At 42.1% G+C, this 14,389-nt stretch overlaps 1 protein-coding gene across 6 annotated transcripts in view; it reads right to left on the minus strand.

Annotated features, from left to right (window-relative positions):
* Window positions 1-14,389, minus strand: part of smtnb (smoothelin b) — a 314,089-nt gene that overhangs the window by 216,400 nt on the left and 83,300 nt on the right. For all 6 annotated transcript variants that reach the window (XM_068005958.1, XM_068005961.1, XM_068005960.1 and 3 more), the window contains exons 2-3: window positions 11,326-11,486; window positions 6,436-6,529 (exon numbers count right to left, since the gene is read on the minus strand). In XM_068005958.1, coding sequence (XP_067862059.1) covers window positions 6,436-6,529; window positions 11,326-11,486 — 255 coding nt within the window. The remainder of the gene's footprint in view (window positions 1-6,435; window positions 6,530-11,325; window positions 11,487-14,389) is intronic.

A 14,389-nucleotide genomic window follows, 5' to 3' on the forward strand; every position in this document is an offset into this window, starting at 1 on the left:
CATTCTTGACCAGTACGTTTCCAGCCCAACGAGGAAGGAGGCAATACTGGGTTTGGTTCTGGGGAGTGAGGCAGGCGTCAGAGGGGGAACATTTAGGGAGCGGTGATCGTAGTATCATACGGTTTAGAACAGCTATGGAAAAGGACACGGACATTTCTAATGTAAAAATACTCAATTGGAGGAGGGCCAATTTCAGTGGGATGAGAACAGATCTGGCCCAGGTACATTGGAATCAAAGATTGGCAGGCAAAACTGTAGTTGAACAATGGCGGCATTTAAAAGAAGAGATGGTTTGGTTACAGTCAAGGTACATTCCCATGAGGGAGAAAGGTAGGGCAACTAAAGCCAGAGCTCCCTGGATGACAAAAGAAATAGAAAGTAAGATGAAGCTAAAAAAAGGGGCGCATGATAGATGTCAGGTTGATAACACAAGTGAGAACCAGGCAGAATATAGAAAGTTCAGAGCAGAAGTGAAAAAGGAAATAAGAGGGGCAAGAGAGTATGAGAATAGATGGCGGCCAACATAAAAGGGAATCCAAAAGTCTTCTACAGACATGTAAAAAGTAAACGGTAGTAAGAGGAGGGGTGGGGCCGATTAGGGACCAAAAAGGAGATCTACTCTTGGAGGCAGAGAGCATGGCCAAGGTATTAAATGAGTACTTCGCATCTGTCTTTAACAAGGAAAAAGATGCTGCCAGAGTCCCAGTAAAGGAAGATATAGTTGAGATACTGGATGGGCTAAAAATTGATAAAGATGAGGTACTAGGAAGGCTAGCTATACGTAAAGTAGATAAGTCACCCGGACCAGATGGGATGCATCCTAGGTTGCTGAGGGAAGGGTGGAAATTGCGGAGGTACTGGCCATAATCTTCCAAACATCCTTAGACACAGGGGTAGTGCCAGAGGACTGGAGAATTGCAAATGTTACACCCTTGTTCAGAAAAAGGGTGCAAGGATAAACCCAGCATCTATAGGCCAGTCAGTTTAACCTCGGTGGTGGGGAAACTTTTAGAAGCGATAATCCGGGACAGAATTAACAGTCGCTTGGACGAGTGTGGATTGATTAGGGAAAGCCACCACGGATTTGGTAAAGGCAAATCATGTTTAACTAACTTAATAGAGTTTTTTGATGAGGTAACAGAGAGGGTAGATGAGGGCAATGCCGCTGATGTGGTGTATATGGACTTTCAAAAGGTGTTTGATAAAGTGCCACATGGTAAGCTTGTCATCAAGATTGCAGCCCATGGAATAGAAAGGGGGCAGTAGCAGCACGGATACAAAATTGGCTAAGTAACAGGAAGCAGAGAGTCGTGGTAAACAGTTGTTTTTCGGATTGGAGGGAGGTGTACAATGGTGTTCCCCAGAGGTCGGTGCTGGGACCACTGCTTTTCTTGATCTATATTAATGACTTGGGTGTACAGGGCACAAATTCAAAATTTGCAGATGACACAAAACTTGGAAGGGTAGTGAACAATGAGGAGGATAGTGATAGACTTCAAGAGGATATAGACAGGCTGGTAGCATGGGCGGACTCATGGCAAATGAAATTTAACACAGAAAAATGCGAAGTGATGCATTGCAGTAGGAAAAATGAGAGGCATTATAAACTAGAGGACACTATTCTAAAAGGGTACAGGAACAGAGAGATCTGGGGGTACATGTACACAAACCATTGAAGGTGGCAGGGCAGGTTGAGAAAGCGGTTTAAAAAAAAGCATACGGGATCCTGGGCTTTATAAATAGGGGCATAGAGTACAAAAGTAAGGAAGTCAGGATGAACCTTTATAAAACACTGGTTCAGCCACAATTGGAGTTATGTGTCCAGTTCTGGGCACCGCACTTTAAAAAAGTGAAGGCCAAAGAGAGGGTGCTGACGAGGTTTACTAGAATGATTCCAGGAATGTGGGACTTTATTAACATGGACAGACTGGAGAAGCTGGGGTTGTTCTCCTTGGAACAGAGAAGGTTGAAAGGAGATTTGATAGAGGTGTTCAAAATCATGAAGGGTCTGGACAGAGTAGATAGAGAGAAACTGTTCCCATTGGTGGAAGGGTCAAGAACCAGAGGGCATAGATTTAAGGTGACTGGCAAAACAACCAAAGGTGACATGAGGAAAAACTTTTTTTTAAAACACAGCGAGTGGTTAGGATCTGGAACACACTGCCCGAGGGGGTGGTGAAGGCAGATTCAATCATGGCCTTCAAAAGGGAACTGGATAAGTACTTAAAAGGAAAAAATTTGCAGGGCTCCGGGGATAAGGCGGGGGAGTGGGACTAGCTGGATTGCTCTTGCATAGAGCCGGCGTAGACACGATGGGCCGAATGGCCTCCTTCCGTGCTGTAATCTTTCTATGATTCTAAGTAGCAATTCCGCTTGTGTGAACCTAGACTGTGAGCGTCGTCAAACTGCTTGACAATGTAGCATCACAAGCAAGCCCAGTGCTGAGATCATTCAACACAGACACCCACATTTTCCAGCAGGGGAGATAGACAGAAATCAGGAGCCAAAACCATGGCTGATTTTTCCCATTCCGAGCACTAGTTCCTAATTACTACCCTGGCTGAGACCAGCTGACGCAGCCCAGACCTGGATTCAAATCAGATATCTTCTGGTCTGCATACCATAGTACCACAGCTTATGCATTTATCCAGTACATCAATATGCATTGGCTCCTACTGGAAAGTAAATGTATAAAATCTGCTGAGGATAAGATCAGATTGCACTGCTCAATGCCTTATTGGCACTCACTGTTTAAGCTTATGCATTCAAAAGGGAATTGGGTATATACTTGAAAAGGAAAAATTTGCAGGGCTATGGGGAGCAGGGAAGTGGGACTAATTTGGTAGCTCTTTCAAGCTGCCAGCACAGGCACAATGGGCCAAATGGCCTCCTTCTGTGCTGTAGAACTCTGATTCTATGAAGAATGGCCATTTAGGGAAGGTACGAAATGTCTGCGAGAGCCAGTGGAACTATAATCCAAGATGAGTCACCATCTTCAAGAGAAGAGAGAAAACTAATCAAAAATAATTATACTGCCAGAAGCTTGGCAACGAGTCAAATTTGTTTTTTGTCTGGGAAATGACGTGTAGGAACTCAGAGAGGGAAGAGAAAATAGATCTTAGAGCATTAGGCAGTACTGTTCTTACACTAGCAGCAAACTCTTTAATTACCAGAAATGCATTTCCTTTTCTAAACTGCTTTTAGCAGAGGCAGAGATACCAGCTTCATACCACTGGTGAGCTCTTATTGCAGTAAGTCAGAGCTTAACAAACCCAAAAGCTGTCGTTTCCCTAGAGGGATCCCAGTATGAGTTTGGATTGGGGAACCCAACAGGGTTTACCAGGTAGCAACCTTTCTTTGCACTGCCAGTTTCGCTCAGGCACTAACTTCGCAATTTGTGTGTTAAAAGTTTTGAGTTGGCACTAGATATTCGGTGAGGTTCAGCATCACCAGTCACTCCCCTACATGCTCCACAATCTGGAAAGTACCTTTATTACCCAATATCTGGTTAAAATATTGGCATTCCGAAGCACAGTAACAATAAGACCCCTCATGTGTATTGTATATTGTGCACTTGCAGGTGCCATTGCATCCATTTCTCCCATCAATCAGGAGGCAGACTGATAAGCACACCAGTGAGACAAGGCCAACTGTAAAACAACAAACTTGTTTATCTTTACATGAACTACATGGATGAAGGGAACAGTTTTTCCTACTCTTCTAACATCAAAATAATAAATTACACAAACACAGACAGAGAGAGATAGAGAGACTTGATCTCTGACCCCTCACGCATCTCTCTGCATGGAGGATTGGCTTGTTGAGCTGCCAACCAAAACTACTATGAGATCTCTCCTCGGTGTGGAAGCTATAGCAACTACATTACCTGTTTAGCTAAGCCCTCTGCTGGCACTTCTGAACGGAAACCCATCCAACATTAGAGGTACAATGTCTCTATGCAGAGGTACTGGACAATTCCTATTTTCTCATATTGGCCTGGTACATGAGAACACAAGGCTGAATTAGCTGGTATTGCAACCAATTTGTCCTAAACATCCCACATAGTTTTTGTTCCTCTGGGAGTTAACTCTTCATGAACTGAATCTTAAATTAAACCCAAATCCCTTCCAAGTCAAACAGGTAAAAATCTTGAAACGTTATAGCATGTAACCACCAAAAAAAACTCCAGCAATGAAAGGAGATGCGGAAAATTTTGAAAAGCAGTTCCAATTTTGCTTCATAAGTTACAAACTCTAGATTCACTCCAGACTAGAGAGCAAATTGGCAGTACTGTGTAAGAGAGCTCGACAATTCTTGACTTCAAACTCACTTAGTAATACCATCTCATCAGTGGAGTACTTACACCCCAGAGTTATTGTAGAATTGTTCTACCTGAGTGAACTTGGAGTTCAGACTAGTATGTCTACATAAAACCTTTTGGGCACTAAATTGGGCCATGTAGTACCAATTTCCAGCGTGACATGCGCCAGACACCATCGTGGTATAGGAGTTAGCGCAGGCGCAAATACCAAGCATGTAAAGTAAGGAGAAAATGGATACAATCAGTGTGCAACGCTGATTTAAAGTGAGACATTATTTTGGCACTTAACACTCAACTCAATGCACAGTCTTAACCACAACTATCTGAACGTGTCTTAGAGTGACTGGAGGACCCCCACCAGCACTATTTAAAGGGACCATGCAGGATTTACAGGTTAGTGGCTGGATTATTGCTTCTGGCTGCCGAGACATTTGTAACTGTTTTTGGAGGTCTCACGTGTTGTGTGGCACTACCACTGTGCTAAATGGGATACAGAACAGATCCAGCAGCTCAAAACTGGGCATCTATGAGGCGCTGTGGGCCATCAGCAGCAGCAGAATTGTATTCTAGCACAATCTGTAACCTCTTGGCCCAGCTTATTCCTCACTCTACCATTACCAACAAGCCAGGGGATCAACCCTGGTTCAATGAGGAGTGTAGAAGAGCATGCCAGGAGCAGCACCAGGCGTACCAAAAAATGAGGTGCCAACCTGGCGAAGCGACAACTCAGGACTACATGCATGCTAAACAGCGGAAGCAACATGCTATAGACAGAGCTAAGCGATTCCACAACCAACGGATCAGATCAAAGCTCTGCAGTCCTGCCACAGATAAGCTTTGCCTATCTGGAACGTAGGCACCACTCAGCACTGGCATAGCTCCATGCGCACATACATACAAAAAAATTACACATATTACATATGAATATATTTTAAATCCAATGATTATTCATGTGCTATCACTCTGTAACCATGTGCAGAAGTGAACATGAACAAGCTAATAGTTTTCACAGAAAGAAACTGACTGCTGTGCAAGGAGAGGTGCACCTGAGAATAAACTTAATTGCCCTCCCATTTTCACCTATCTGCTCCTGAAAGCAGCTAGACTACAGTTTAACAGGTGCTTTCCAGGACCTCAACGATGTTGCATTCTTCACGTGTGAGTGACCGTACACAGTGATTGCTTGCAGTCTAAGTCGACTGTGCCTAGTATTACAGCCCTGCATGTCCTCACCCAATGACCACACATACATTTTCCAGCAGAGGTCATTGGATAGCATTAGGAGCAGGAAAGCGAGCTGTTTTTTTCTCTCTCTCTCTAGCTTTGGGGCCAATTGTAGCATCCATACTGCCGGACTAGGGATTGAACTGGGACTTCTTTTCTGTATGGCCTTCAAAACTGGAGTTATTGAGGAGCTCAAAGCAAACTCAATTAAAAACACTTGGAAAAAAGAAAAATCATCTAAGCTCCTCTGATGGTTCAATTGGTAAAGTCTGTCGACTGCGATACATGCAGTTGCTGGGTTGAGCAAATTGAGACTGGCTAAAAGAAGAGAGGTGAAAGTAGTAAATCAGATTTGACATAGCATGCAGTGCAGAAGAATGAGTTGAAATGACATGAAGCAAGGCCGACTGTCTCTAAACATAAATTTAGCATCTGTTTCGACAAAGAACCTATTGAAATATGGACTCACCAGAATGACACCAATAGAAAGATCATGATCACCCAAGTGTGATTTGGAATTCTACCCAGAACAAAATTACATTTTACATAGTGACATTTTCCACGAGTTTCCTCAGAGTTGCTCCTGCTCTGCCACTGTAAATTCGCCGGAAGTGTGACGAAAAGTCTAAGTTACGACAATGGAATGGGAGCAGCTCAGAGGAAATTTACGGCCATTGTTTATATAATTTGTTGGCACTTAAGTGAATCAAAATTTTATATCTATAACATGTTACTACCTGGCCAATGCACAACTGGTTTCTTGAAAGATTGGAGGATAGCCAATCAACTTATGTGGGCAGTTGCTGATAGAATTTAAATGGTATTTATAGTAATGAGTGTTACCAATATATGGACCTCAACAGACTCTCTTAGAAAATAATGTTACTCACCAAGGTTGTTAACTCATCAATATCATTAATAGACTCCAGTTTCCCTGAAAGGATATCCAAAGACCCTTTCTGATCCTCTTCCTGTCTGAGAGATCTGTCAAAACATATTAAGAAAAAGAGAAATCAAAACATTATGCATTTGGATCAAGGTATACATGTTAGCAGCAGATTTCTGACATTGCTCAGTGAATCAGGGGATGCACTATTATTACTAGTAAATTTCCTAGAGCATCGCTCATCCTAGGTCTTGTGCGCCTTGGCCTTTGTGTATGTCCCACTTTGTACATATGAGGTCTACATCTGTCTCTCTCAGACCCCTGATGTCTTACTTTGCCACATCCGACGTCTTTCTCTATGTCCTGATCTGTGGCCCACTTCCCCACCCCCCCTCCAATCTCACTGAATGATTTCTCAGCTTGTTCAAGATTGGCAAAAACTGAGTGACATCAGGAAACCAATCAGTCGCCTGCAGCGCTCTCTTTTTCTTTATGATCTCTTCTGCACATTTGTCTCTCCTCTGATTCTTAGCCTATCCTTTGCCTCACTGACAGTTGAATATGTCTAAAATCATTCTCTCTCTTTGTCCTAATCTCTATCTGTCCAATTTCTTCTATCTAGAACCTATTGCTTGTTTTTTTTTAAACCCGTGTCTCCATATGTGTCTCTCTCTGCCAACCCCCAACCTGAGAAGGGAAAAAGATGACCCCGAGGAGTTTAAATAGAAATCTTATCTGGATGAGACTACTGAAGAACTTAGTTTGAAATTTCAAACTGTCGGTATGGTGGACGCAAGTATAACAGTCAGGAGTGAGAAGGCAGGGTTGGCACAGGCACCTGTGGGAATTTAAATGGCTGGTAAGGCCAAGTAGAAGGCATGGGAGTTAGAGGCCAGGGTTGGCAAAAGAGTAGGGTCAGATGACAGACTGTGGATTGATTTTAACTGCCTTCGCCTGGTGTCAACGGCCTCAAAATGGGGTCGTTAGCCATACTGCACTGTTAACACTGGTGATGTGGCTGACTCCATTTTGAAAGAGGCCTACCACTGGGTGTCCAAAGCGCGCACCTGTTTCAGGCGATAGGCCCCTTTTAATATGGAAAGCGGAGTCCTATGTACATCATAATTGTCATATTAGGTCGGAACTGGTCGGAGCCTGCGCAGTGCATGCACCAATCAGTTCCATGGGCGCTGGAATCGAAGAGGCCCACCAAGGGTAAGTGTCGCTGTATTTCTGCGGGCCCCAGGAGCAGAAGTGCTCTTCCGGGGCCGACAAAAATAATCTGGTCCACTGCCGTCCCGGGACCCCCACCGTCCGCGATCGTGACCCCCTGTGCCTTCTGGCCTGCCCTGGCCACTGTCGTAGGCTTTCTTCAGCCTTAATGGTCATTCAAAAGTTTGGCCCACTCACAGGAGTCTACTTTAACGTTAGGGCGTCCGACCGGCAGAGCATACTGGTCTGCCATCTATTCTGGCGGCGTAAAGGCCCCCTCGATCTTGAGGCCTCGACCTCACTTGAATCTGGCAGGCGAGCTGCCAAACAAGTGTTCCGGTGCAGCTCGCCAGTTGAGGCCTCAAAGTCGTGTTGGGGTGGCCAGCAGCAAGTTACGTTGCGGGGAGTGGGAGTCGCAATCACGGAGGGTGGGGGTCCCGGGATGGCAGCAGGCCAGATTATTTTTGTGAGCCCTGGAGCACTTCTGCTCCTCTGGGGCCCACAAAAGTACTTTGACACTTATCTTTGGCAGGCCTCTTCGATTCCATCGTCCACAGAACTGCTTGGAGCATACACTAATATGATAATCATAACATATATAGGATCCCGACTTCCATAATAAAAGGGGCCTATCACCTGAAACATGCGGGCACTTTGGGTGAGGGGGAAGGGAATCTCATGTGTAGCAGCACTGGTTTATGACATTGAATTTTGTGTTTTATGATTGGTTCCTGGACTTATATTTATGTATTTCTTTTGCTCTCTCTGTTGTAAGAAAATGTAAATATTCTACTTTTGAACTAACAACAAAAACTGTTCTCAATATTCAACTCATTTGTTCTAAAAGGAACTCAAATTAAGATGTGGAAAGATATTGATTCTGGTCGACAGTTGTCAGTAATTAGAATGTTTACGTTTTGTAACTCGATAAAACACAAGTGATAATCATGTGATTAATGGCTTTGACTGCTTCTACTCGTGTTTTTTTTAAATAAAAGAACTCAAATTAGGATATCAAGTTGATAACTGCCTCTCAGCTTGATTTGTTTTGTAGTATATAAACTTCGAAACCATGTCACAACAGGTACGTAATCAGTGCACGCACGCACACCTTTAAAAACAAACTCAATAACTTCACCTGAATAATGTTTTGAAAATTCTGTCCTCTGGCTTTTCATCAAATAATTTTGAAAAGCAACAGAGCACAAACTGCTAGAAGCTGAAAATACTTAAGCAGCTTGGCTGACTAAAGGCTACTGATGCATCCTGGGAAATTAAGTACACGGCACGTGCTCAGACTGCACAATCTGCATTTAGCTAAGAGATATTGTGGTTAAAATCATTACTGCATTTTTACCTATAAGTAAAGGAATGAATTGGAATAAATTTAGTATTCCCTACATTTTTACAGCACTATGGTTATTTCAACCTTTACCTTAACTCACCCTCCTCCATCTTACCAATTTCCTTTCCTCCTCAACCTCCATCAGCTTCACCTTGCCATCTCATGTGGCCATAAGAACTCAATCTCAATCAAACAGGGCTTTCTTGATCTCACTTCCTGATATTTCTTCTATATATCCTTCCATCTGCCCCAAAACCCTCCAATATCACTTTCTACCTCTTGGAAAAACTACATTCCAACTCCTTCATGTGCTCTCTGGTATGCAAACCTCTCTTGACTGAGCTCCCACCAATGATGCCTTATCAATTTCCTGCAAATCAGTCTTATCTCATCCTTTTGGACTCATTCCTATTAGATACTCCACAATACCTCTATGGCTTGAAGCAGTAAGATCAAGTGCACTTGGTAGACAACTCATCTGATGCTCCAACAAACATGGCTCGGCCATGTCAAGCTCTTTCAACACCTTCTCCTGCCAAATCCACATACAACTAACAACATTTTAAAAGAACAGAAATAACTCCACAGCTAGCAGTCTCTTCTGACTGCCCGTTCTCACTCATGTCAAATGCGAGGAACTCAGACTTCCATCTCCAAAATCAAGATTATCTGTTGATCTACATCTGTTCCCTCTTGCTCCTCCTCTTTCTTGACTCCCATCCTTCCCTTGAGTTCCCCCCAACTGTCCTCCAGCACTCACTAAACTGATCTTGCCCATGAAGTACACCACCTGTTCCTCAACACCCTCACATTCCAGTTCCTACCCACCCAGTTTCTGCTCCTTATTCCCATGCTTGCCATCATAGTCATGTTTAAAGGACACAAACAGCATCCTATGTGACTGTAACCGAATCAATTTGATTCAGATTCCATGCCAGCACAGACGATTAGGCAGAGAGGCTGCACTGCCGACTTCATGTATATTTCAGGTGGAAGTCGAATTTCCCTCCCTTTTAAAATACTTTCCTAGTCTCTCATCTGAAATAATGCCCATTAAAAATGACAATTTCGTAGCCATTCTCAAATAGGTTAATACGCCTAGTTCCAATACTATTTCAGGTGCCTTTTCACTAGTTTTCTTCCACTTCAAGAATTTAAAAGAAATAAAATATAAAATTCCTGGATGCAATTCCACAGTTTGTTTTAACTTTAGCAGCTAAAGTAAGTTAAACCCCATTGTTTTTCAGTTCCCAAGAGTGAACAGTTCTAACCAGCCTAGCCCCAAGTTAAATATCCTGCTTACAAATGCCAAAAAAATGTTAGAGTGCTTCTCAAGTCAGTGCAAGAGTTCATGCATTGATTATATAGTATATCTTCTCTAGAGCACAGATGTTTGTAATTTCTGTCACTTTTAAGTTCTCTGGCAAACTGTTTTTGTAGTACTTGAGAAGTGACTGGTCTATCTTTGCCAAGATTTCAGATGTGAACAAGCAGACAGATTTAAAAAACAAGGATTAAAATGTTGCCCACTTTTAACCACTTGGACCACTGCGTAAGAGTTTCAAAAGACAGCAAAATTAACATTTGTCATCTTCTTCGTAAAGACAGGAGTTAAAGGATCATTTGGTCTACTCCCGAACAAGCCAATCTGTCTCCCACCGACACAGACTCTCTGGGTATATCCCTGAAGAATGTCCACTTCAGTGCGGTACTGGAAAGCAGCAAGGTGAGATTTTTTTTTAAAATACAATTGTGATTAAGGTCTTGTGAACCCTTGCATTAACTCAAACTGCAGCATATTTCTCTGAAATTTATAAAGGATGTTTAACTTGAACTCAGCTAGTTACTCATAACCATGGCACAGTTTTTATTCCTCTCTAATTTCTTTTTAGCCTGTTGAAAAGTCTGCAATAAGTCCACAGTTTGTGGGTAGGCAATTTGACTACACAAGGCATCACATGTTAGTCCAATTTTATCCTCACACAGGTGCTCTTTTCAGCAGTGGCCACAGACTAGTTTGCCCTCTCCCTAAACCAGAGGTGGGCAGATTAGTGGTGCTTCCACTAATACCCCAGCTGAGATAACAATAACTCAGCACAGAATCAGGGGATCGAAGCTGGGAGATTCCTGATCTCTATGCACCAGCTCCATATTAATGAGTACGTTCCCTGCTGAACTATCAGGGAACTGTATTGATGAGATATACATATTTACCAGAACGGCCAAGTAGGAAGTTTCCCTATGCAGCGAGTACCAGTGTATTTGCTTGGCCAATGAGCCAGTGTTGATTTAAGCCATGGGTATTTAAACTCATTGCCGAACTGCATATACCCTTACCGCAGACGATTCTCTTTGTTTTCAAGACGTTCATTTGTTCTTTCGGAACGAAGACGTTTGGAAGAGAGTGCTTCCTCCATTCCTTTCAGTTCTTTCCTCCTCAGTTCACATATAGTGGAACGAATAAGTCTGCGCTCATCCAGGTCATCAGTCACTTCAAGCTGTTTCAGAAAAAACAAAATGGAAAAAAATAGCTAGATTCAAACTTTTCACATAAAAAAAGTTACCGTTTGCCAAGTCTAAACCAGACAGTGGGTGGAATCATGCTTCAAGTTCTGAAATCTGCTTTGTTGATGAAAATTCATTGAAAACCTAAAATAAAACCAATAATTGTTGCTTCCACATCATAAGACATGGAAGTGGAAAAAATGGCTTTCTAACTTTTAGTGCCCAATTTAAAGTTTAGAAATGTTTGGGGAGGGAGGGTGGAAGAAGAGAAGGAATTGCATTTATATAGCATCTTTCACAATCTCAGGACATCCCGAAGTGCTTTATAGCCAATGAAGTATCTTCAAAGTGTAATCACTGTTGTAATATAGGGAAAGGTGCACAACAATGTCCCACAAACAGCAATGTATTAAATGACCGGATAATCTGTTTTAGCGGTGTTGGCTGAGGGATAAAAAAAACAAGCAGTCCAGTTCAAAACCAGAAGGGGAATGACATTGATTTAACATGTCCACTTCTCTCAATAAGATTCTTAACATTTTCCTCACAAATATTATCCCTTCTTTGCACCAATGAACTTAATATATTTTTGGCACTGTAATAAAAAAGTTCTAAGTTATTTCCTCTATCACCACACTCCATTCATCAATCAGAAAGGAGATGCAGGTAACCAGCTCTCAGACCTCTTTATGCTCCTACCAACTTATAGGAAATATGAAACAGCAGCCCAAGTTGGTTTACTATTCAATTTCTCTTCTCTACTCAAATGTCTCACTTCCACCATCATTTTCCCCAGGATAATAAATCGGTCAGATTGCAATCATGTTACATTTCACAATGTTTTGGACATACAATTATTCTATTGAACCTCCTCCCCACAAAATCTGTTCACGTCTAAAAAAAAAATGGAGCCAACTGAAATTTGGCTTATGTTTGGAAGATGGGTTCCACCCCCCATGGCTCAGTGGAAAAAGCAGACTACATAGTACAGAGCCACATACAAACCAGTAAGGTCTCGGTCTCACCCTCTGGTCTGTGCTGAGTTAGGCTATCTCAGCTGGTGTAGTGGTGAAGTTGATACAATTAGCCCCTCTGTTAGGGAAGAAAAGAAAATGAGGTTTCTGCTCCTGATCACTATCCAGCAACTTCTGCTAGAAACCTTATGCATTCATGTGAATATCGAAGGAGTCCAGGATAGGGCATAGCAGTGATGCCCACCATTATTAAATAGCCTACCAATACTCAGCACTGGATCGCACATGAAGAATAGCCACATAGGAAAGGTAATGTACCAAGCATTAATCTTTGCCCCATAAGTTTGGGGGTGGGGTAAACTAATTAATGCCAAGAAGGTCTAGAGTCCTGCAAGATAGGTCTTCAAGCAGTTAAAACAAAAACAGATAAGAAGTCAAGAGAAGTGGGGGGAAACCATCACAAACACAAAAGATTAAATCTTTCTCCAAGTGCCTTTCTGACAACTAAATGGAAACAAATGTAACAAGACTCACGTTAATGAACAACTTCCAGACATTTCATGTGTTTTGGGAAAAATAAAATTAATATGGAGTTTAATAACGTTCACAATTTAGGACAATTTATTAACTGCTGTTGAGAAAGAATTCGACTGAGATCATTAAAAAATTATTTAAAGCAAATGAGTCACATAATCATGGTTTGTATGATCTGAGCCATGTCATTTGAAATTAAATAAATGTTCATTTAAAAAGTTTTTTGGATAAATTGTTTATGGAAAATTAAATTGTCCATAAATTGTAGCCAAGAATTATTGGCTACACTGAGACATAATTGTGCAACACACTAAGATCTCCACTTGTTGACCCTTTCCCTCTTAGCTTATTGGATATCAACCCCACAGTCCAGGAATGTCCAAGGTTCAATCTCTGATCTATGCTAAGTTAGTTGATCTCCGGTAAGAAAGTGTTTTACCCTCGAGTTCCTCTTCTCCCTCGATCTTTAAGAAGAGGAGTAACCAGCAGCGCACCATGCTCTGATTATGTGGCTGAGATGAGCAAATCATGGCAGAAACATCCATACCACACTGCTAAAGCAGAAATCTCACAATCGGGGCCTCTATTTAGTTCCTTGCTCCACACTCCAATTTTCTCCCATCCTCTGCTGAAGCCAATGACTTATGCTGCAGCGCGGTTTCAGAAATACTAGTCAACTGTCCGTTAACGCACCGAAGTGGTCATTATTCACATGACCCTTGACAATACATTTCGGGGAATGATTCAACTGAGAGGCATCACATCTAAGCCTAATCCTGTTCTCAGCCAATGTCCACACATGTACACTTCCAGCAATGGTCACTGGACAGAAATCAGGAGTGGGAATATTGATCAATGGTGTTATTCAATTAGGGAGGCAACAAAGACCATTTGCAATGTCCTTCCCATCACACCAGCTGATATTAGGTAACTGTGATGTGGAGATGCCGGTGATGGACTGGGGTTGACAATTGTAAACAATTTTACAACACCAAGTTATAGTCCAACAATTTTATTTGAAAATCACAAGCTTTCAGAGGCTTCCTCCTTCCTCAGGTGAATGTCAAGAAAATGTTTTTTCTTGACGTTCACCTGAGGAAGGAGGAAGCCTCCGAAAGCTTGGTGATTTTCAAATAAAATTGTTGGACTATAACTTGGTGTTGTAAAATTGTTTACAATTAGGTAACTGAGCACTGACAATGGATCAAACCTGGGATCTTTCTATTCTGTATGATTCAGCTACCCACTGTATAAATCCACCAAGTTATCAGAGGAGCTTCCAATTATTGATTTAACTATAATAAAACTGGTGAGAATCTAAGCAACTTTTTTCAGTACATATACTAATAATAGGGTATTTACCTTCTCCCCAATTTTCCCTCATCGCT

The sequence above is a fragment of the Heptranchias perlo genome, chromosome 25 (assembly GCF_035084215.1).
Source record: "Heptranchias perlo isolate sHepPer1 chromosome 25, sHepPer1.hap1, whole genome shotgun sequence".
In the NCBI taxonomy this organism is placed as follows: domain Eukaryota; kingdom Metazoa; phylum Chordata; class Chondrichthyes; order Hexanchiformes; family Hexanchidae; genus Heptranchias; species Heptranchias perlo.